Genomic DNA, 24,295 nt, shown 5'->3' with positions numbered 1-24,295 from the left:
TGACTCTTGCACAAGCTCTGATCTGTCACTTAATCCTTAATAGGGAATAGTCTCTATCACAGTCTAGATCAGGTTATTGAAAGAAGCAATTTATTAAAAGAAACAGTCATTTGAGGTGACAAGAAAATATTTTTTTTATTTAGGAGTAATAAGCAGTAGATCATGCTCAAAGATTTGCATGCTATAGGCACTTGATGCAGCTCTGCATTTTGGGACTCTTGCAGGTGGTTTCTGGATATGTGTAGATTAACATTTTCATGTAAATTATAAATGAGCTTTTGAAGTGAATCTCCCAGTCCTACACATATGTCTTGTTTTGTTTTCTGTTACAGAGAAAGCTTGGAGTGTACAAATGGGATTGCTTTTTGGTGACGCTAAGCAGAAAAATGCAGTCCAGGAATGCAACAAGTACTATGCAAAATCTTTTGGGTTTTTGATTTATAAATACATATTAGAAATATTTCAAAAGAAAGCTCACCCCAAAATTTCCAGTCAGCTCCTCATTCTTTGAATCCTTGCCTGCTGCTTGCTGATGTGGACGTAACATCTGACTCCACTCTTATTCTAGACTTATTTTTGTTCAGATTTTTGGGGTCCAGAAATGAATATATGGGAAAATACAGTGTATTTATAGTTATATTGACTGCTGTGATCCCTCTGTAGAGACTGATATATTGTATAGGGCTCTGGAACTCTCTGAAAGAATTTTCTGCCTATTCACAGACAATCAGCCGAGTAAGTCAGCTGGAACATTGCTGCCACTTGCTATGCATAACATTTGACAGTGGCACTGAGAAACCTACTTTCACCTATTCTTGTTAGGCCACAGCAGTGTTAAAATAAAAGTGCTCAGCAACTGGAGTTACAGAAGAGATGTAGGATTGCCACTGGCAAGAGGCTTTGAGTAAGATCAGTTGTGTCACAGAGATTTGTGCATTAGTGCACAGAATTCAAGGCAGGGAGAATATTCCTCCTGCATAGCATTGATGCAAGCTAGACATGGGGTAAGCCCAAGCAATTTCTCATGGCTGCATCTTTTTTTCTTTCTCTCCTTCAATTAGGCACTGTGTAACATCCTGCACTTAAACACTCTTACCTCAGGAATAGGAACAAGCCCTCCTCAGGTGTCCTTATCCATCACTAATGTGTGTGGGGCAAATACAAACTATACATTGATTTGACAGCTCACCTGGCTGGCATGTTCTGAGACCAAAGTAGCAAATTGCTTGGCCGTGCAAGGAAATCCTCACGGTATTAAGAATATAGTAGATGCTCCTCTTCCCAACTTATTCTGAATCACTGAAGAGAATTTCACTGATGAAGTACTCTGGCAGAGAGTAGACTATGACTTCTTGTGTGCCTCTGAGTTTGTTTTGAACTGTGTGATTGCTGCAGAAGTCAGTATCACAAGATACAATGACCAAAGACTAAGGAGAGGCAATAGGCAGCACCAGGAAAAGCCTGCTTGAGCAAGGAGTTGGACTTGATCCCCAGAGGTTCCTTCTAACCCCTACAATTCTGTGGTGCTATGATTCAGGTGGGAGAAACAGAGAAAAGGCATGAATGAGGACAAGGCAGAGAGAGCAGCTCAGGCTCTTGGGGAGAAAGCAGTGGACTAGAATTGAAGCAAGGGTCTTGGAGGCACAAGCAGAAAAGAAAAAAAAAAAAAAAACGCCAACGAGATATGGCAAGTTTGAAAAGGAGGCAAAATACCCAAAAAGTTAGATTCTGAATCCTCTGAAATGAAAATCCCATTTCCTCAATCAAGAAGGAGAGAAGTCACAGGAAGGCAGACAAGCGTTGCTGTCAGAAATTGGCACTGGCCAATGTCTGGGCAGTCAATGCTCAGGCATTTTCTAGACGCATCAAGATCAGATGTTATAAATATTCCTGCTTGTGTGAAAATACTGTGTCTCATCTTTTGCCACTGTCCTGCCCACAAGCTGCCTGTACATTGTGGAGGAGACAGGAGACTCGTAGGAGATTCTCTGGAATACTACACTATAGGAAATGTGCAGATCCCAGAAATTAAGAATACAACACAGAAAGTTCTGTGTTTTTTAATGAACATTTGTATTTTGAGAAGTTTATAAACTGAAAGAATCTGCTGTTGCAAGCAGGATATTCAATATCTGTATAATTAAAACCATTGGAAATTTTTTATATTTTGTCAAAACATCTGTTTCTGGCAGCTGTCAAAAGCTGGACATTGGTCTGCGTGGCTCATGATGCTTTCTGTGCATGCTTCTGCTGGTAGCACAGCAATGACATCTAATTTTCATCACTCCAGGTCACTTAAAATTCACCTGAAGGGTGTAATGAATACCCTCCATATTGTAACTTTGAACATATAGCCATGCTGGGAAAAATTGATTTCTTTTTTAAGCTCTTAATATAGCGGAGTTGATTGTCATGATTACACAAGCACTGAAGCACTGCATAACTGAAGCACTAAATATGACAATAAAGTATACCTATGGAAAAAGTAGAGCAGGAGGCATGGAGCTAAAGGTTACTTAGGTCCCCAGGAAGGAGAAGTTTAGAGAGTGCTTAGACATTCAAATTTTAATTTATTTACTTTTTGTTGTTGTTGTTGTTGAAAGCTATACTTATTGGTAACATAAAATGAGATTTTAAAATATAAATATATAAATACTGGAATAATTTGATACAAAGTAGTGTAAGCTGTTTGATTTTACAAATTAGTTATTGATTGAAAGCATGTTAAACATAGACGTTCATCTTACCTGTAATAGATGTCAAAGAAAAAGAATGGTGATAAAGAAGTGTTGTATAAATAAATTTAAGTAATAATAGCAATAAAACTGAAAACTGTCACTGAACAGTATTCTCCTGATCTTTGAAAAGTAGCTTTTATGTTTCATATGTAGCTGTCTGAAATATTCTCAGTATTAAAATATAGGTATTTATCATTTTCATCTTTCTGATTATATTTAATCTTTAAGCTTTTGATATAGTACTGGTGATCACTAGGAAGTGGATTTTTCAAGAGAGCCTTCTTGAGGGTTATGTTGAATGCAATGGAAACCTGAATAGGAATTAAAATTTGTGATGGGACCTCCTCTGACTCCCTTTTACAGTTTACAGTCTCTAATCCCAGAAGATATTTCACAGAATTTAGTAAGGAATTTTGGGCTATTCTTTTGAGTCAGTAGGCTCTTGTGTGAAAAGAAGCATTATAAATTCTGAGGATGGCCCTCCTCAAATCCCATCAAATTTTTATTTGGCCAGAAATCAGCCTTTCTAGTTTTGGTGAAGTGTCTGAATCTGTGTTGAACTGAAACTCTTGTTTTTCAATTTTTCCTCAAACTGATGTTGCTGAAACCTTGATTCTGAGATTCCTGACACATTATTTTAGGGAGATTTCCTTCAGGAAATGCTCACAGCTGTTTAATGTAATTAAGATAGAATATGCCAAATATGAGTTTTCAGAAAGATGTAAGCTGATGTCAGCACTGAAGTTCACTGATGAATCACCTGGAGGCTCCGTATTTGTGGTAAGCGTGATACAGTGTGAGTCAATAGATAGCTGTCTGCAGAAGACACTGTAGACACACATAAGGCCACTTGCTTTGCAAGATGTGCTCTCATCTCCTGTGGAAATAGATTTGTAACTAAAGTACCTGAGACAGCTGCAAGATTTGTGGGGATATGCCTATATTGCTAAGTAAAAGAGAATAGATAGTTTTGGTCCTTGGCAGTGTTTTGGGATGCTACAATGCTTTTTGAATCATGGAATCAAAGATTCATTAGAATTGGAAAAGACCAGTAAGATCATTTAGTCCAACAGTCAACTCATCGCCTCCATGTCCACTAAACCATGTTCCTCAGTGCCACATCTCCATGTTTCTTGAACATCTCCAGGGACTGTAACCTTGCCATGATTCACTGCAGGGACTCTTCACAAGAGAAAACAGATAAGGCTGAATCAGGGTAGATGACTTTTCACAGAATCACAGAATTGTAGGGGTTGGAAGGGACCTCCAGAGATCATCGAGTCCAACCCCCGACTTTTAGCCCACAGCCTCTCCTTCAACCCTATCCCATCAGTCTCTTTGTCTGCAAACATCCCAACCTATTCCCCTTGTCTTTATATAATATTTGAAAGCCTACAGCACAGCTCCTCAGTTTTGTTTAATGAAATTGCCACTTTAGTACCAATGTGGACTCAAATCTCTCTGAACCACTTGGCCTGGAACCAAGAAGCAGGCAGGAAAGTTGATGTATTTAGTGGATGTGGTTTAAGGGTCTCAGTCGTGATTCCACCATGGAGACATTGGAAAATCTAAATAAATAAGGCAGAGATCATAAAAGTTGTGGCAGGCTTGTTTTTTCTGGACCTACTACCACCACACCAGTAACAGTCCACCTGGAAGCAGCTAGTCCTTCATCTATGTATATTCCTATAGTGCTCCAAACCCAAATCTATAAGAAACCTGTCTTGGACTCAACAAAAGACAAGAGTCTGTCTTCAGCATACAGGGGTACTTTGCCCTCCAAAGCCAAGGGATTGTAATTCTTTACTCAGAGGATGGTGAGGAACAGGAACAGGCTACCCAGGGAAGCTATGAAAGGCCCATCCCTGGAGTTATTCAAGGTCAGGTTGGATGAGGCCCTGGACAACCTGGTCTAGCGGCTGGCCATCCTGCCCAGGGAATTGCATCTGGATAGTCCTTAAGGTCCCTTCAAACCCAAACCATTCAATGATTCTATACTATAATCTACATTGATACTTTATCAACTGTAGATCCTTCCAGTCAGGCAGAAATTTGAATTCAGTGAATTAGAAACATGCATAGCTATAGGTGTTTAAATTAGTAATGCATGCTGTCTGCCAGATTCTAAGCCTAGCATATAACTTTTAAAAACAACCTGTTAACATACGTTGAAGCTTAATGAACTTAGAATTTAGATTTATTCTGAGGCTTTATCAGCTGGCAGTGGGATGAAATTCTTGAGGAGGGACACCCCAGTCTCTATTAAACATAGTTCCATCACATCGTAATCAGTCTTATAAAACATTGAGAAAACAGTTACTGTCATAAAGGAATCTGTGGCCTCAATTTAGGCCAGGGAGCCTGGAATTCCTATTTTCTGTTTCTGATTCACCCAGGATTCCTGCTGTGGCTTGGGGCAAATTGCATCTCCTTCTAGAAAATTGAGTTGGTAATACCAACTTCAGAGGAGTATTGAGAAGTAATAATTACTGCATGTATGCAGCAATGAAATGAAATGAGCAGTGTAAGTACAATGTACCATGGGTTTTAAGGAACAACCTAAAGCCACAATGAGACAGAGATGGGGGAGGACACTTGGAATGATGTACAAGAGAATCAAAGCATTTCTTCCTACTTCTTCTGATTCCAGCCTGCTCCCCACAGTATTTTATCTATAACTTGAAGTATTATTGTTTATATTTTTATAAAGTTCTTCCTCCATTTCTGAGATTTCACATCCGAATTTTTGCCTATAGCAAATTGTCATGGTTCAATTGCAAGCCCCAGGAAAAGTGGATTCGAAATGAAAGTGCTGATAGGCTCTAATCTCCATCCATTCAAGTGGCATTACATACATAAAGTTGTTGGAGGAAAGCAGCACTTTTTTGGGGCTCTGGTTCTTTGACTTTTAATTTTGTGAAGTTTGTTTAATAATAGCCATAGGATGATATGTGAGGCAGAAATGAAGCAAAGACTTCGTTCTAATCCTAAAGCAAGGAGGCAAATTAGTAACTGCTTTGCACGTATTGCGTGTCTCTTGAAGAGCCTGGTCAGGTTCATAGTTTGAAGGGGCATTCAGCTCAGTTTGGAGGTCCATGTAAATGTTTTAAGCTTTGAATTAAATCTAGATCCTGACTATAAATTCAGGAAAAACATTACAGTACTATGAAACCCAGAACACAGAAATCTGTAAAACTGATTGAAAGATTTTTCATTACTGTTAGTAGTGCTGTCAGAGCACAAGTTTTATGAGGAGCAGCTGAGAAAACTGAGGTTTTCTAGTATGGAGAAGAGGATGCTCAGGGGAGATTTTATCACTCCCTACAATGCCCTGAAAGGATATTGAGGAGAGGTGGGAATTAGCCTCTTCTCCCAAGTAGCAGAGACAGGACAAGAAGTTATTGCTTCATGATGCAGCAGGGGACTTCCAGGCTGAATATTAGGAAAAATTACTTGGGAGGTGTCTGTGAGGCATTGGCACAGTCTGCCTAGAGCAGTGGTAGAGTCAACATTTCTGGAGGAGCTTAAGAAATGTAGAAGTGTGGTAATGAGGGAAATGGTTAGTGGGCATGGTGGGAATGGATAATGTTAGAGGTCTTTTCAATCTTAATCATTCTACATTGTTGTTTTTTATGGTACCTATAAAATAAATAAAATCTATTCTGTTTCTACTAATTACATTCACTTGTCTATATTAGTGTTTGCACTTGGATTTCCAATCATTGGCTGAAATAAGATTATAGATCAGCAGGATGGGAAATAAACACAGCATCATAAGAAAGCATACTACATTTTAGCACTGGCAAAATTAGCTGATGACAAATACTTCAGTAGTTTGGAATATAAAATAACCAGGACAATATGTTTTCATAGGACGTAGTGATACACTCTGATGTATGGCAATACACTCTGAAATATGTATTCCCTCCCAGAACAATTAATAAAAGCTCAGGGGAGGAGGAGGAGAGCAGAGAAGGGAGAAAAAATGACCTAGAAAATACATTTGAGGATCTAATTTTGTGTGTCTATACGCACTACAGACACCCTTGTTGCACCTTCTCCTTTAAAGCCCTGGTGTTTTGCACTCTTTAATATATGCACCAACCCCTACATGATTTGCAAGCATGCTGCTCTTTAATTTTACTGCATTAAGGATATGTCTTTCCATTGTTTTCATGCTTGTAGCTTTGAAAGATGTTGGGATCCAGCATAGAAAGAGGAAAGTATGATTTTGTGAGATATCTTGAGATGACTGGAAGATTTCTGATTATGAAAAAGGAGCTTTTGTATTAAAACTATTATTATCGTAAGATTACTGATCTTCACACTTGCTTCTTCAGGTTGGGTTGGCACATCTTTTGGTACAAAGGATTGCTGTCTCTCTCATAGACCTGTGAGTTGAACCCTAAAGAGGAGTTGGCTTCCAGAAACAGTGTTAATTTGTCATCATGCTCGAGAGCGGCACCTTTTCATAGAGAACTAGCCACTTCTACTTTCCAGTGTGATGGAATGAAAAAGTTGGAGATGCGAAGAAGCTGCTCTCAAACTAATCCTCATTCTGTCTGCAAGCACCAGATATCTCCTGGCTATTTGTATTCACCAGGAGGGACAGTATAGGTCTCCAGGGGTTAATAAAGTTTCTGTTAGTAAATAAGAATTAGTTGTTCTATAGTCTGATGATATTTCCTCCATCATCTTCAGTTTATTCATAAAAAGAGCTCAGATAGGATGGGGTCAGCTCATGTTATGAGAATGTGTACAAAGTAATCACAGAATCATAGAAATGTTGATTGGAAAGGACCTCTATAAGTCACCTCATTCAATTTCCACAGAAAGGAGGAGGAATTTAGCATGCAACCATACAGCTCACTTTGCAGTAGGGATGGTGTGGGTTTTAGCAGTTCTAAGTGAAATACTGCTTCAGTTGAAACAGAAGGAAATTCAGGAAGCATAATCCAGGGTTTAAAATAAGAGAAAGGAGGGTAAGTGTTCAGAGTGTTACTTTCTGTTCCTCTATTGATTCCACAGAAGATTTACTGAGAATCAATGTAACACCTTTTGATAAAATAGAAAGGAGCAAGGATTGTAGGGGCTGCTGTTCCTGGGGTTAGTTTTTTACCTTTTTTGGGTTAGTGAAACAGACAGAAAAGCTCTGGCAGAGCTTGTAAGACTTTAACATTATCACTGAAAGTACTTACATACCTGTTACTTTTGAATGAAATTAAGCATCTTTGGATTTGTCCTTGAAGTACTATGCTTCCTCCAGTGCTTCCCTTGTTCAGCTCTGCATCTTATTTCTTTTTTTTGTTTGTTTGTTTGGTTGGTTGGTTTTCTTTTCAAATACATATATTTGCTTTTTTTTCTGCTACTGGATCTTACTTAGAATTCACAGTTAGATTCCAGGTCGGTGGATGTGGCTGGGGAGGAAAATAAAGTTTACAGAGAATTTCTGGAGTAAATGGTGGACAGGAATAGAAAAAAGTGTGCATACCCTCTCATGTGTACATGCATCCATATGAACAGGGCATTAAGTTCTACACTTACCTGCTACATTAGCAATACTCCCACTCTTATATTCTCAAAATTTGGTGACTGTAGGCCCTGGATGAGATGGTGGGTGGGAGCAGAGGAATGTCTGTTTAAGGCTGTAAAGCTGCATTTGAAAGTGTCAGAAAAGTTTGTGATAGCAGAAGTCTATTTTGCCTTATATAGAACATGCAAGTTAACAAGTCACTGAGGTTTTTTTTTTATGCAAGAGTGAGAAGTAAAACAGAACTTTGAATGGTACAATAAATAACAACACAATTTGTTGTCAAAATCTCTAATAAGTAACATCCCACCAGTGTACTTGAAACATCTCTTTCTTAAGCTTTTATATCCTTGAATCAAGAACTAGTAAAATTCAAATAACCTAAGAAAGGAAAAAGGGGCAGTTTTCACTTAGAATCTACTGATTTCATAGAAACATAGAATTTCCTGAGTTGGAAGGAACCCCTAAAGATAATCAAGTCCAACTCCTTGCTTCACACAGGACCACTCAAAAATCAGTGAGTGTCGTCCAAAAACCCTTGAACTCTGTCAGCTTGGGGCCATGCCCAGTGCCCTGAGTAACCTGTCCCATGCACACCACACTCTGCTGTGGAATCCAACCTGAATCTCCCATCGCAGCTTCATTGCATCCCCTTGGGTTCTATAGCTCATCACCAAAGAATGAATATCAGTGCTTGTCCCTCTACTCTGCCTTTTGAGGAAGTCATAGGCTGCCACTCAATCTCCTCTTCTCTGGGCTGAACCAGCCAAAGGACTTCAGTTGTTCCTCATATATCTTCCCCTTCACTATCTTTGCAACCTTGTTATTTTTCTGGCAAAAAAATGGTGAAAAAATATATTGTAGTGAAATGCCTCTATGTGTTATAAATTTGGTTAAACTGCATAAACAGCTGATGTAAATATCAAGACATTTATTGTGATGCCTATTCTTTGGTGTATTGTAGCTTCAGGATTTAGGGTCAGGGCTTTTTATTGAAGAACTTGTGTACAAATTTTCTTTAGACCTTAGTAAGAGCTGGTAGTTAAAGAACTGTGACTTTTCTCACCAAAATGGTTATTTGAAAATATTGTTTCCATTTAAAAGAGTGCATGAGTCCGGAATATTTTATTCCCTTACTTTTCCTGTTATGCTTAGATACACAAGACAAAATCTGCAGAATTCATCAAATGAATATAAAATATGTAGAACTGTAAATTTGATCCATTAGTTTCTCATGAATTTGATTTGGATTTAGGGCCAACAAATGTTGGCACAAAATTTACCAAGGGGGACGAAAGTACTCATGTGTTAGATTGCTTTTTTGAGTACAAGACAAAGCATGTAAAAGTGATAAGTTAGAGTAAACACTGCTTTTTTTTTGTTTGTTTGTTTTCTTTAGTTATTGTATTGTTACTTTCTGTAAGTAAATAAAACTATTGATAATCTTTGTTCATTAACTACAAGCCAAAATTAATTTTCTTGGCATGATGTATATAGAATTGTTTTTGTGTTGGTTTGGTTGTTTTTTTTTTTTTTTTATTATTTTTTCCCATGTTGAAAAGAAAGTGTCTACTGGAAGGTATAAGGGAATAATGTAGCTGTAGCATGACATAAGAGAAGGAGCTGCAAACTAGAAAGAGCTGAGCAGTTTCTAGCCTTGTCACTCTGCAAATTACACTTTCTCTGTATAAAGCTTTGAAAATGAACTTCTCCACTTCATAATGATGTTCTTCAGCCTATAGTGTATACACATAACAATTTTGTATATGACACATGCCAATATAATGATGTCTAAAGTTATGACACTATTCCTGAAAGAGTAAGACCTTGTAAGCATATGCCATCCTTACAGGTTAGCAGATGAGATCCTAAAAGAAGGGCAAAGCTCTTTATTTGTTCCTAGTTTGATATAAATATACAATAAATGTTACACACATGAGCAGAGAACCCTGAGACCTTGGCATCTTTGTAGTTGGAAGCAACTGGTCTTCTAGTGCGGGTTGCCTTCTTTAATTGTTTTTCGCTTCCTCTCTCCTCTTATGTCTGCTCAGATGGCATTGAAGAAGTAGCTCTCTTAAACTGCTCAGCTTTTTCAATCCACAAGACCTGACCTGCTGAGACTTAGAATGAAGTAAAAAAGTAGCTTCCCCCCATCACTTATCTAGAGAGACTTTGACTTATTCAAAAACAAGAGATCTGTAATGTTGTCAAACTTCTCACAAATCTTCCAGTCAGAGAAGTTAGGGAGATCTTCAGTGGGCATTGCATACAGGGAGAAATAAGAAATTAGGGTGATGCCTATAGTTTGGATTAACTTTCTGTTGATTTAACCTGAGAATAGTTTGGTTGGATTTGGGAATCTGAAAGCTTGGTGCCAGTTTCTCAATGAGAAGACTAACGCCTGTCTTTTTGTTTGTTTGTTCCTCTGTTTGTTTGTTTTGTGTGCATGTGTGTGTATGCTTGTTTTGTTTTTCTCCTGGAATTTATTCTATCAGGTATTTTTTCTTGTATTTGGAAAAAAAAGAATGTATTGGACAATACTGATGAAATTAGAAAATACTGGATGTTGCTGTTGTATGTGGGATTTACCTGTCCCCCAACCAACACCTCATCCACCCCCTCCCTTATCTTGAGAAGCTACACATCTTTACTTTTATCTCAGTAAAAATGAAACAGAATAAAGTTGACAACAGCTTCCACCTGTGCTCTGCTGTTTCACTTCCTAGAGATGCACTGTATCCTTTTCAAACTAAATGAGTCCCCCTCTCTAGAAAGATTTGCAGCATATTTGAAAACCAAGTAGTCAGTGACATTTTCCTGTCCTCAGCCTGTGATGAAGTAGTAACTTATCCTCTTGCACATACACTTGATTTTCTGAGGGCTTCAATTGGATACTCAAAAGCTGTAGAGCCATTGATCATCATTTGACTTATTGTGAGTAAAATCATATTTGTTTGTATTGTATCCTTCAAACAGATGAGCTGAGCAGTGATGTGTGGCTGTTTACTCTTTTTTGTATAAAAGATTAACCCTTGCCTCAAGGAGGGATTAAAGCTCTGAATTCTTCTCCTAGCCCTCCCTAAGAATTATTTTGTGGTTTATGTGTATGACCTGTTACTATAAATACATGTAAAGTATTGTATTATTTAATGCTACTATCTAGTCCTATTTTCAGCACCATGATTGATGCATGCTGACAATTCAGTTTTATGCTGATTTCTCCAAAAGCTGTAGCACTGCTGCCATTGTGTGGGCACCCAGCTGGGGTTGCATTAAGCAGGCAATCTACTGCAAAAATATTCTTACAGTCGAGCAAGTGATAGAGGTAGGAACAAAAGAAACATAGGTCTAAACGTTGAATTTCTGACAACACCTTTTTTTTTTTCCCCAAGCTTCTAGGCTTCAGCATCCTCACTACTAAGAAAAAAAAATGCTGATTATCCCTTTAAGGGTAAAACACTAATATACAAGATCCAATTACCTCTGTCTAAGCTGATACGCCTACAGCACTTTTTACATAACCCAAACACTTGAGTTCCAATTATACAATTATATTTTAACATGTATTAAGTACTATTCCTTTAGGGAGGAGACTAGTGAATATTTTAACTAAGCTCCTTCCTCAGTGCAGACTTATATTGCAGGGTCTCTGTTCACTACAGTACCAAATACATGTTTTTTTATCTCAGTTCTTATCCTCTTGAGTACACCAGCTGGCTCTTCAGAAAACACATTTTCTATGTCTGCAGTATTGACAGCAGTACTTGTACATTTCACAACTGTAGAGCATAAAGCTAATGTTGTTGGGGTCAGTAGCTGCGCTTTAGCTGCAATTAGATCAATAATGTGCCAGTATCTCTTCTTTGAGTGCAATCTATGGCAAGATCCAAGTCTCTAGAGGAAGCAACATGCTCAAAAGTGGAGAAAAGGCTGGATAGTTTGTTTTTCATTTGTTTTGCTGTTCTTTCTTTTATCCACTATGCCTTTTTCTGGTGATTGATAGTACAGAAAACTGAATTTCCCTTTAAAATCATTGAACTATAGAATCATCAAGTTGGTGATCTTGAAATTTTCTCCAAACTCCAACCATCAAACTGACCTACTGAGCCTCATCACTAAACCATGTCCCTTAGAGCTACGTCTACGTGTCTCATAAATTCATCCAGGGCTTGGATTTCTATGATTGCCCTGGGCAGCTGGTTCCAGTGCTTGACCACTCTATATGAAGAAATTCTTCCTAATGTCCAATCTAAACCTCACCTTGGCACAAGTTAAGACTATTTCCTCCCTTTCCTTGCTTCCAATCTCTTGTCACCTGAGAAAAGAGACTGACACCTCTTTGTTGCAACTTCCTTTCAGGTAGCTGTAGAGAGTGATGGGGTTTCCCCTTGGCCTCCTCTTCTCCATACTTTTCACTTTAGTGAAAAGGCAGGTGACTCCAATGATCACTATGATTTTCTGGTATCTTCATGAAAATTCTGTGATGCCCAAGAGCCCTGGTCTGCAGGGAGGACTTTTGAGGAAGGCTATTTGCTGCATACTTTTAATCATTCCCATCAATGAGGTTTGTAGGTCAGCACCTCTAAAAACCCAGAGCCTAAGTTTAGGCTGAGGAGCCTGAATGTACTGCTACACTCAGAAGTATCTTGAGGTTTCTTAACATACAAAGAAAACTGGTACTTGGCCTGAAAAGCCATGGGAGAAGAAAAGCATCACCCCATGTCAGAAACTGGCATAATCTAGGTTGCAGTCGCATAGCTTGTGCTGAGTTCAGTGGTGCTTCAGAGGTTACCTTATCAGCAGCTGAAACACCTGGTGTAAAATTGACACAGCTGTTTCAATACCATATGTAGTTATTCCTGTATAATTAATTGTGCATGAAATATCCCATTAGAACAAGTTTTGAAACTACTGAATAAAGTTATTGCATTGAGCTCTAATATTCACCTATCAAATAAACTGCTTCCAAAACACCTAAAGAAAATGTGAACACAATAAATTACAAAGTAAAAATGAGGTATTGAAAGCTAGATATGTGCTATTTTAATTAATAATTATTATTATAATTTTAAGTGTATTTTTAAAACCCCAAAATCTGGAGGTAATGTTCCCATGGCAACCTTAGCTCTATCTCCCATGTGCAGTAGATATGTATTTGTGTTTGTATAAAAGGATCATTCACTACCATGGTTGTGATCAGAGTGATTTAGGACTTGCCAATCAGCAACCTGTTAATCAGACCAGAAATCTCATATTTAAAAATGGTTTATTTCTCATATTTCCCTAGCCAAGTGTTGCAGTGTAGAGGTGATGCTGAATTTCTGTCCAGTCTGATAAGTACTCATGCTAAGACAGTATGTCTGAACAATCCATATCTTGTCATAAATCTGATCTATCACTATCAGATCTACTTTTCAAATTTAGCTACTCTCCATGACAGACACCCTGCAGTCATGTATGCCATGAGTTAGTAGTTGAAATTGACATTCTTTTTTTTTTTTTTTCAGATGAGCTCACTAGTATCAAACACTTTCTTATATGCACACCACACTTTGAGCCAACCAAGGCACGCTTAATATTGTAAAGTTGATTTCAACCATGATTGTTTTTTTAGAAGAGTTGGGCATCATTTGCCTATCTGCCAGGGATTATGAAGGACAAAGTAGTCTGATGACACAGCTGAATCGTCTCTAGTCCTCCCATATCACCTTAATGAATGGCATTTCCAGCACACAGTCTCATGCAATGTTCTGTCCCTTAATTTCTTCATCTGCATCTCCCAAATCTCCCATAATTAAGTTTCTCCAAAAGATACACATCAGTCATGAGAAAATGTCTCTCCGAAATGCAGTTCTTAGCAAGCCAAATGGACTGATGACTGGTGTTCAGCTCCTAGCCCCACCAGGGGAGTTGCAGCTCAAGTATCTTGAAGATTCCTTACAACCTAAGGCATTCCATGTCCAATAATTCTATGATTTTATGACTAGGAAGAAGGAGGTGTTTACAGCTGATGCAGGGGGAGACCAGCAGCTATATGGCATTCAAGCTATTTTGTTCAGGCAGAGTGAATGAGGGAAAGTGATGTAAAAAAAGCATATACTATGCTCTTGTGAAATGTGCCTAGATGGTAAAGGCATTAAAGAATACTGTTCGTCTTTATTGCTGTCATGAGATTCAGTGAATGACACATTCACTGTAGTAATCTTTACAAGTATTATGTAAAGTACTCCTTCGAAATATAGCTTTTTTTTTCTCTCTCTTTTTTCTTTTTTTCTTTTCTTTTGCCATGGTTGCCCTGTAACTATTTTCAGTGACATAATTCTTAAGGGAACTGGTTCAGAAAGAGGATTAATACTTCAGAGGACAAACTGAGGGTGTCTTATTTTTCTTATACAAATAAATACACATCTCTGAATCCTTTGAATATGAACATATTCTTGCTGAGCTGTTGTATACAATCAATGCAAAAACATAATATAAGCATAATGTTTGAATAAATATATTCTCAGCAGACTCAGAAAGTAATAAGAAGATTTGCAGACTTTCAAAATCTCAAAGCCATAAACCTAAAGACAGAGGAAATAAGAATCCACTGTATTTAAGACCTCTGTGCATGCAAAGGAGATATAAGCATTAACTCACCAAGAATTCATCTAAAGAGAATTGAGAAATATTGGGAAGGAAACTTCATAAAAATTCTATTCTGTTGTCATTTGAGACATTAAATGTTAGAACAATTAGATTTAGGACAGCCTTTAAACAGTGGCTCTCTTAAATTTAGGAAAGCTGGAGCTACTGAGATAGAGCAATTATTTCTATTTAAATTGATACATTTTTTCCTATGAGTCATGAGGTCAAAGTTTAATGCTCAGCATGCTGCTAAATTTAAACAACACAAAGATTTCCTGCCAATGCATTTCTGAATTTGTGTATCTTATTTATTTAGATATAGCACAAAAGCTAAAATGGATATTTATGCCCTTGAAGGCACCCAAAAATACAGCAGTTATAGTCCCCAAATGTCTTTCATTGTAATTATATTTCTTTTGCCTGTAGTAACATTTGCTTTATTTTCTTATAAAGAATGCTTCAAAATTTAGTGTTAAAAATGTAAGATGTATTTGAAATGGTTCTTATGACAGATCTCATTGCAATTAGTCCTCTCTGAGATATCCAGTGCATGTCTCTGTGTTCACATGAGTAAGACAGCCACTGGGTCATGGGAGGTAACATCAGATTTCTTTCATTATTTCCAGGTAGCTTAAACAAGTTGTAATCTAAAGATGACCTCTCACAAGTGCTGTTGATCTAAGGGATTGCTGAGTATGGTTTATAGAAAGATTTAAAAGGAACAGAGAAAATACACAAAAGAGAAGTATGAAACACTTCAAAGCCGGCTTTACTAGGAATGAAATTCTCCAGGAAGGTGAAAGGCACTGAAAACAACGCCTCTAGTTTTGCAGGTAGTGAATGCCAACAAAGGGCAGCTTTTCTTACAATACCTGGTTTTGAAATACTTGATATGTTTGATAGTTTTCATTGCCTCAGGCAAAGAGACTATAAAACTGAAGTAAAGAATATTGAGGAATGGTTTACATTCCATAAGCCTTCAGTATCAACTGTAGTTTTAATCAGAGATATAAAAGACTGAAGAAACTCTGAGTGAAGAGCCACTTAGCATTGCTGGAGGATTGTCTGAGATGACAGACCATGTCCAAACGTGCACAGAGATGCATGTGTAGTCTGCTGTGCGGCCTACACTGCTGATCTTTCACATGTGCTGTGGACACATGATAGTGTATTTTGTATTGTACCCAGTATTTGGTTTCTCACAGTCATTCAACTACAGCTCTTCCAAAAGCACATCAAATCTTCCTGTATCAAAAAGTAGTGGAGAAGAGATTCTTATCCCAAGAAAGGTCATGTCAGTGAGAGGGTAAATAAAACCTCTGGGAATGTCACTAAGAGTCCTATAAAGAAAAAAAATGTAAGGATTTGACTAATCACAGAATCACCAAATCACCAAGGCTGGAAAAGACCTCCAAGATCATCCAGTCCAACCATCTACCTGCCACCAATATTTCTCCACACTAAACCATGCTCCTTAGTAAAACAACTAAATATTTCTAGAACACCTCCACGAATGTTGTCTAAACCACCTCTAATGGTGTTTAAACCATAAACAGCCCATTCCAGTGCCTTAGCACTCTTTCAGAGAAGATTTTTTTCGTTATATCCAAACTGAATCTCCCCTGATGAGGCCATTGCCTCTCATCCTATTGCTAGTTACCAAGAGAAGAGGCTGACCCCCACCTGTCCTCACTACAGCCTTGTTTCAGGGAGCTGTAGAGAGTGATAACATCTCCCCTAAGCCTCCTCTTCTCCAGACTAAACAATTCCAGTTCCCTCAGCTGTTCCCCATAAAACTTGTGCTCTAGACCCCTCACAGCTTTGCTGCCCTTTTCTGGACACACTCCAGGGCCTCAATGTCTTTCCTGTAGTGAGGGGCCCAAAATTGAACACAGCACTCAAGCGACAGCCTCACCAGAGCTTAGTACAGAGGGATGATCATTTTTCTGCTCCTGCTGGCAACGCTATTTCTGATACAAGCCAGGATGCTATCAGCCTTCTTGGCCACCTTGGCGTACCACTGGCCCACGTTTAGCTGAACATTGACCAACACTTCTAGGTCTTGTTCTTCCACACAGTCTTCCAGCCACCCTGCCCCAAGCCTGTAGCATTGCCTGGTGTTGTTGTGGCCAAAGCTCAAGACCTGAACTTGGTCTTGTTGAATCATAGAATCATAGAATCACTCAGGTTGGAAAAGACCTTAAAGATCATCAAGTCCAACCACAACTTAATCATACTACCCTAACTAACAGCCCTCCACTAAATCATGTTCCTGAGCACCACATCCAAACGGTTTTTAAACACATTCAGGGATGGTGACTCAACCACCTCCCTGGGGAGCCTATTCCAGGGCTTAACAACCCTTTCTGTAAAAAAGTGTTTCCTGGTATCCAACCTAAACTTACCCTGGCACAACTTGAGGCCATTTCCCCTCGTTCTGTCACCTGTCACCAGTGAGAAGAGACCAACCTCTCACTGTAAGTCCCTTTCGGATATTGGGAGAGAGCAATAAGGTCTTCCCTCAGCCTCCTTTTCCCCAGACTAAACAGCCCCAGTTCCTTCAGTCTCTCCACAAACCTATATATTTGTGCTTGACTATTAGCCTTACTTTATTAGGAGATGTTCCTGTGAAAGAGGACCTCATACATACCAATTCCATTTTTTATGTATGTAGTACAACTGGATGACTAATAAGCTGAGAAATGGCTACAGTTTACCAAGCCTGCACTTAAGTAGTGTTCACTAAACATTACATCTGAATAGTTGATGAAAAGAATTTAAAAAACAAACAAACAAAACGACGACCAAAAACTCTACTGAGAAATTGATCAGACTGCGATATATATTCAGAACTTTGAAATCTCTCCACTGAAGTGAGGTTGTCATCACTGATAACTTTAACAGGAATCTGAAAAAATCAAATTTGCATTTCTGGAAACTACTCTTAAAGTCATAGTAGATTGATAAATGGTGGAAAAAAAAGATATAGCAAAGTGAATGACACAGGTAGAAGTCTTGGGTACTCTTACCTCAGATTTGTGTATTGTGTACCTCAGATAGTGGAGAGTGACTGGGTCTACACTGCTGTGCAGAAAGTCAGTTTGCTCTGACTTTCAGTCAGTTTGCTCATGTCCACACCACTTAAGTCTGGTCCCTTCTAGAGTAGCTTTTTGGACTGGAAGAGATCATCTGTACTGATCCAAAACAGAGACAGGCTTCCAGTAATGGTTAGCACTGAGGGCAGTGAGGGTCTTGTTTAAGCATGTTGCTCTGCTTCCTTTTTTCAGTATTACAGCTGTTACAAAGAATAGATGAAATATTATACAGCTAGCAAGTTAAGCTAACCAACACCAAAAGTAACATAATCAAGGAGCAACCAAAACAAGCAGTTTGACAGCAGCAGTAAGGATATTTGAGGTGAGAACTTTTGGACTGAAGCAACTGCTCTAGAGATCTCCAAAGTAATTATACTCTACTTGTAAGGGTACTTATTACATTGACCAAAACTTCATGCGTTCATATGGCTGTGCCATTTAATTTTTGGGGTGGGAGTGAAATTGGGAGTGAAATGCTTAAACGGCTGAGTTTCCCAGGTAAGAGTAAGCTCTTTTTGCCTTGCAGTCAGTACAGTCAAGTGATGAGCAAGGTCTCTTGGAAGATCACTGAACACTGACTGGTCACTGAATATCACGCAGGCAACTGTCATCTGCATTAACTTTATCCATTTCATGAATGGGGGTTCAATGATAGGATTGAAGAGCAGTGTTTTTGCAATCGTTATTTCAACATTTGTTTCTATAGAGAAAATTAAATGGAAAAAGAGATGCTTATAGCATGACAGCTTACAGACATGATTTTCTAGATTAGCCTTGAAAAGTAATAGGCTGGTAACAGAACAAATGTATATTCTGTTCCCCAGATGAAGATGTGACATCTCAGGTCTTGTCTGATACAGATCATTCACTTGGTTCTTCATCTTTTTCTTCTTCCACTTCTATTCCCATTACCTCCAGCTCACCTAGGATAGCACTCAGCATATGCTGATACTACTAGAATCCCTGGTACATCTCTGCATGTAGATGTAAGCATTAAAGCACAGGTCTGCACTGAGCTTCAGTATTCCTTGGACCCAGCACCAGTCCTCTCCATGGTTTCTCACAAAGTGTTTGTGAAGCAATTGGCTTCACTGAAGATAAAAAACATAATTTTTTCTGGGCTTCCATCCCAGTGTAGATTTCTTCTTTCTCTCAACTCCACTCATTCTTTTGCAGCCTTCCTTGTCAGTGCTTCTATGCAAAGCCGTATGGCTTTATATGTTCCAAATTTGTTGCATGTCACAAATATTTGTGTCAGTCAAATATAATGATACATGGTAAAAAATGCAGCTTTAACTTAGTCATAGCAGCCACTTTACAAAACCATTTTCTAGTGGCTTAGGAGATAACGCCAGAAGTGTTTTAAGCACAGACAGAAAAGCGGCTGCCTGTTCTCATGGGGCTTTGGAACTTCACTTTTTCTTCCAACCAACAGGGCATAAGGCACAGAGACAGTTAGATGCAAACTGCAGGAATCCTACATGTGGCACCCCGTCCGCATTCCCACATCCAGATCAAGAATGAGAAACGAAGGCAATTCGTAACAGCTATTATGTAAAACATATGCACAAATTGAGGCATTGTGTACACTAGTGTAATTATCCATTGCTGACAATGACTATGCTGGTGCTGAATGTGATTAACCTGCAAGCACAGCCAAGATCTATTCTTGTTTCAGAAAGGCCATGTTAAACCTGCCTGCTTGTAAAACTGTTCTCAGCACTGTTTTAATTGCACCCATTGCTGACACCCGTTGTCAATAACAAGCATTTTCTGCTGCTGTAGACAAGGGTAAAATGTAAGGATGTTGCAGTGAGCCAAAGCTTAAAGCCCTCTCTTAGCTCATATTCTTAGGATTTAAACTACTGGGAAAACTTTATGTCTCTGGCTATTTATTATTACATACATAATGTTCTTGGAAACCACTCCACATATAACAGCAGTTAAACCCATCTGCTGGTCTTGAATTTTCATTTCATTCACAAGCCTGCCTGCTTTAAAAGTATTTTTGGACTCATCACCAATGTGCTATCAAGCTTTTATTATTTTTCTACAAGTCAGTAAGAAGAAAGACTCGAATTTTAAAAGGAAGTTGTAGACTCCTGTATATTTTTAAACTTTTACTTGAAGTTTCTCTTCCCTTCATTATCTGACATGATTGAAATTTGTGGTTTAAACACAGTTATTTGCCACAGAAGTCTATTACCCCGTGCTAATGCTGGTTTTTGTGTGACTTGTAATTGCACCTGCATAAATTCTGTAGAATTCATCTAACAGTTACACTGTTGGCATAAGGAACATTTAAACTAAACAGTGTTGGTTCAATTGGTATATTGAAGTTCCTGTAAGTGCAACAGTTTTTCATTGCTTTATTTAGACACAGTAACACAATTTTCTTTACGCACTTCTCCCTGCATTCATGTTTCATTACTTCTTTTTGGCATAGCAATACTTCTGTGCCCTCTACATCAGATTAGCAGGAACTTCATAGTTCCGTCAGATTTTTATATGATCTTCACTTTCTTCTTCTTCTTCTTCTTCTTCTTCTTCTTCTTCTTCTTCTTCTTATTATTATTATTATTATTATTATTATTATTATTGTCAGAGAGAAAAATGTAGGGTTTTTTTTTTTTCAGTTTTCCTTGAGTAGATGACTTGTTGATACTCTCTGATGTTGTATGCAGGTACCTTTGTAGGACCAAGGGACCTCCCACTACTGTGTATGTGCCATTCCTTTTCCATGACAAGAAATGAATTCTTCCTTAATCCACAAATTAATGAAATTTTCCAGGCAGCCCTCTAAATATGAATATATATAAGCTCTTCTAAAAATCGAATACTTGGACATTGAATCCAATTTCTCCTTAAGTCTTGTTTAAAACTTTGACTTTAAGGTGATTTATCCATTTACATTTAATATATACAATAATTAGTATATTTCCATTGTCTATTATCAGATAGAGGACCTTCTTGGGGTTGAGATTCAGTTCTCTAAGCCAGGCATCTCCTACTGTTTCAGATGTCCTCCAAGATCTGAGGTATTCACAGAACTTTTAAAAATGTCAGAGAGAAGCCCATGGCCTTATGAATCATAGAATCATAAAATCACAGAATGGTTTGGGTTTGAAGAGACCTTAAAGCCCATCCAGTTCCAACGCTCTGCTGTGAGCTGGTTGCCCCCTACCAGCTTCCCAGGCAGCCCAGGGCCCATCCAACCTGGCCTTGAGTACCTAACGGGATGGGGCACCCACAGCTTGGCTGTGGGCAGCCCATGCCAGTGCCTCACTACACTCTGAGTAAAGAATGTTTTTCCTAACAAATGATCTAAATCTCCCCTCTTTCTTTTTGAAGCGATTTCCTATTGCCCTTTCACTATCAGGCTGTATAAAAAGTCAGTGGCACTCCTGCATAGAAGCTTAAAGAACTGGAAGGCTACATTGAGTTCACCCCACAGCTTTCTCTTCTCCAAGCTCAACAAGCTCAGCTCCCACAGCCTTTCTTCAGAGAAGAGGTGCTCCAGCCCTCTGAAGTAATCCTTATGCAGGAGCAGCTGGAGACAAAGTGATAACTTCATGCATCTAATGGCAGCAGAAAAATGTTATTTGTGAAACTCATGCTCACCTTCAGGGTTGCCAGATTTGTAATATATGCTACAAAGCCTATAAATGTTGCTGTTTATAAATACTCCTTTACTTCCTTCTATTCATGAGTGCATTTTACAAAGAGGATTACATTTCTACACCATAATTCTTCTCCGCGCAATTTTTACAATACAGATTTGAAAACACACACACATATATGCCTTTTCCCATTGGCTGGCTATTATTCCTCTGGTTCCCAAATAGAATTGCTGAAATTACCAGGAAACCCGAAGTTCTGACTGATGAGAGCTATGGAATCATAGTATTAGGGGCTGAAAAGGCTTCGTTTCACTGTTTCAGCATCATAGCAGTTATGGGCTTTTTTCACAGCAGCCAGTTTAGGATGGTATCTTGAGGTTCTGGCCTCAAGTTACCATCTTGAGGCAACTGATCACTATCACCATGTAATATCCTGTCTTCAGTCTTTGCTATGGTGTGAATTCTAAATATCTCATTATTGTCTTTCTTCTTGTGTAGGTTTCCTTCATTTTTGTTCAGTACCTATCTTAGAACACAGTGTCCTCCAGATGATACAATTCTGCTGTTTTCTCATAGTCAGTAATTACACTCAGTAGTTATAATTCGTGCCCTTATACACAAGAATGTTTTGAAGGAAAACTGTTTTGAAACAGAGCTTCATTCTTGACTCCTTTTTAGAGAATGATCTCCATATAAATGTTCCTTTCTTTCTATTTCTATATCTGATATTTCTTTCTCCAGAGCAGTTCTCAGCACCCCATGAGCACTTCTACATTTAAGAGACTATGCATTACATTATGTGATAAGAAAAGTTACTCTAAGAAAAGTTATGTCAAAATATCCTGTCCAAATGAGTTTGATTGAATATTCAGATTTAAATCCATGCAGACCAAAGCAAGATGCGAATGCATCCTCCAAAGATGATCCAGTACCTTTGAGCTCTGAACTATTAGCAGCAGCTTCCCATGTCCGAAAGGACTCTGTTCTTAGCCCACATCCAAGTGCCTCAAGTTTCACAGCATCACTATAAACGTCAGCTCTTAACAGTACTGTTTTATGACAGCAGTAATGCTTCAAATCAGAGCCGGAAGTCTCTTTTCCTTAGACTATATTTAACAATAAAATGTTGTACACCTTTTTTTTTTTTTTTTTTTTAAATTAGTAGCCATTCTTTATACTGACAGTGTCCTAAGACTTCCTTGAATGTCTTGTTTACCTAGTGCTTGAAAGTGAAATGTCTTGATATTACAGGAGATAGTGGGGAAAAAAAAAAAAAAGTGCTTTTTTGTCCTTTTTCATTTAAAAAGTTATAATTTTTAATAATATATATATATATAAATCCTTAAAGTAATATACTACAAGATGGATGTAAGCTTTTCACATGCATGTAAAGAATAAGAACTTTATAAAAATGCATTTGAGTACTCTAGGAGTTAAATGTTCTATAAAAAAAAAAAAGCTAATAAATGCAGAACTAAAGACAAAGTAGTTTTATTATTTACACTGTGATCCTTGCCACACAGCTCTCCCTGTTACTTACAGGGCTTTCTCGTATTGTTGTTTTCTGCAATGGCATTGGCTCATGCCTAGTCAGGGGTGTGAATTCATTGCATTGCATTGCAATTCCAATTCACAGCAAATAGATAAATAGATAAACGAATAAATAAATAAATAAATAAATAACCCCACTGTTGGTTAAAACTGAATGTATAGTCTCCTATAAACATCACAAATTCATAAAGATAATATATACAGTCAGTTTTAAAATTTAAAAGAAGCAGGATTATTTCTAATTTTAGCTGGAAAGAGGTGGACTGTAAAGAGAATATTTATTCATTCCTTTATAGCATTTTTGCTTGATTTGCTAATAATTACTTGTGATTGGTAGATGTTTCATACTGAAAATATACTGAAATAAAGTAGTGCAGTGTTAATTCTCATGAAATATTTCTTCCTTGCTTGTTCTTCCTTGAAGGAAAAATAACTATTCCACAGGCATTTCTAATCAATAACACATTGAATATTATAGAACATAATGCTTTTTCATTTATGTTAAATAGCCTCTGGGCACTTCAGCGAGTATTTAGAGATTGAAAAGAATAGATGGTATGCCAGATTAATTCCCAGAGCAGTTATAGCAACAGATTCTCCTCACCCCTCAAAATCAAACTGGGAAGAGAAAGTACACAACTAAGCACCATATGCAAGCATAATGAAAAATCTGAGTTTGGAACGTGTCCTGAGTAGATGTCTCTATGTACTTCCAGAAAGGCCAAGAGGAAGAGAATCCCACAGGTAGAGGCCTTCAGCTGGGACCTTTCCCTGAAATGGAATGGACTAATGCACAGGTGAGAGTAGTGAACTGAGCTGTGGGGATAAAAGTGAGGAAAGGCAATAGTTTCTGGACTGCTGCTTCATAGTTTTGTTTTTGTTTTTGTTTTCAATTTCTTTGTTGAACACCTCAATAAATGACAAGATTCTGAGGCACAAAAAATTTTGCCTCAGCTACCCAGTGATTAAACTGAAAATAATTTGCTCTTTTAAGAAAAACAATTCAGCCTCACCTGGCTTTTGACATCTGACCAAGCCAACAATATTGCCATGATATTAAATGACTCTTCCTGATCACATTTCATACTGGTTTTGGGTGTCTCCTATAGATTGAGGTGGATTGTGTCCTAA

At 38.1% G+C, this 24,295-nt stretch overlaps 1 protein-coding gene across 25 annotated transcripts in view; it reads left to right on the top strand.

Moving 5' to 3' along the window:
* Positions 1-24,295, top strand: part of DLG2 (discs large MAGUK scaffold protein 2) — a 994,028-nt gene that overhangs the window by 372,202 nt on the left and 597,531 nt on the right. For 8 of the 25 annotated variants that reach the window (XM_048940083.1, XM_048939876.1, XM_048939966.1 and 5 more), the window contains one exon: positions 23,881-23,961. The exons of 16 other annotated variants lie outside the window; for them this stretch is intronic. In XM_048940083.1, the coding sequence (XP_048796040.1) occupies positions 23,881-23,961 (81 nt within the window). Of the gene's footprint in view, positions 1-384; positions 409-23,880; positions 23,962-24,295 lie in introns of those variants that run through there. One more of the 25 variants, XM_048940029.1, reaches the window with a different exon arrangement.

The sequence above is a fragment of the Lagopus muta genome, chromosome 1 (assembly GCF_023343835.1).
Source record: "Lagopus muta isolate bLagMut1 chromosome 1, bLagMut1 primary, whole genome shotgun sequence".
Taxonomy (NCBI): domain Eukaryota; kingdom Metazoa; phylum Chordata; class Aves; order Galliformes; family Phasianidae; genus Lagopus; species Lagopus muta.
Note: the sequence above shows the minus strand (reverse complement) of the source record. Positions and strands in the feature narration are given on the sequence as shown.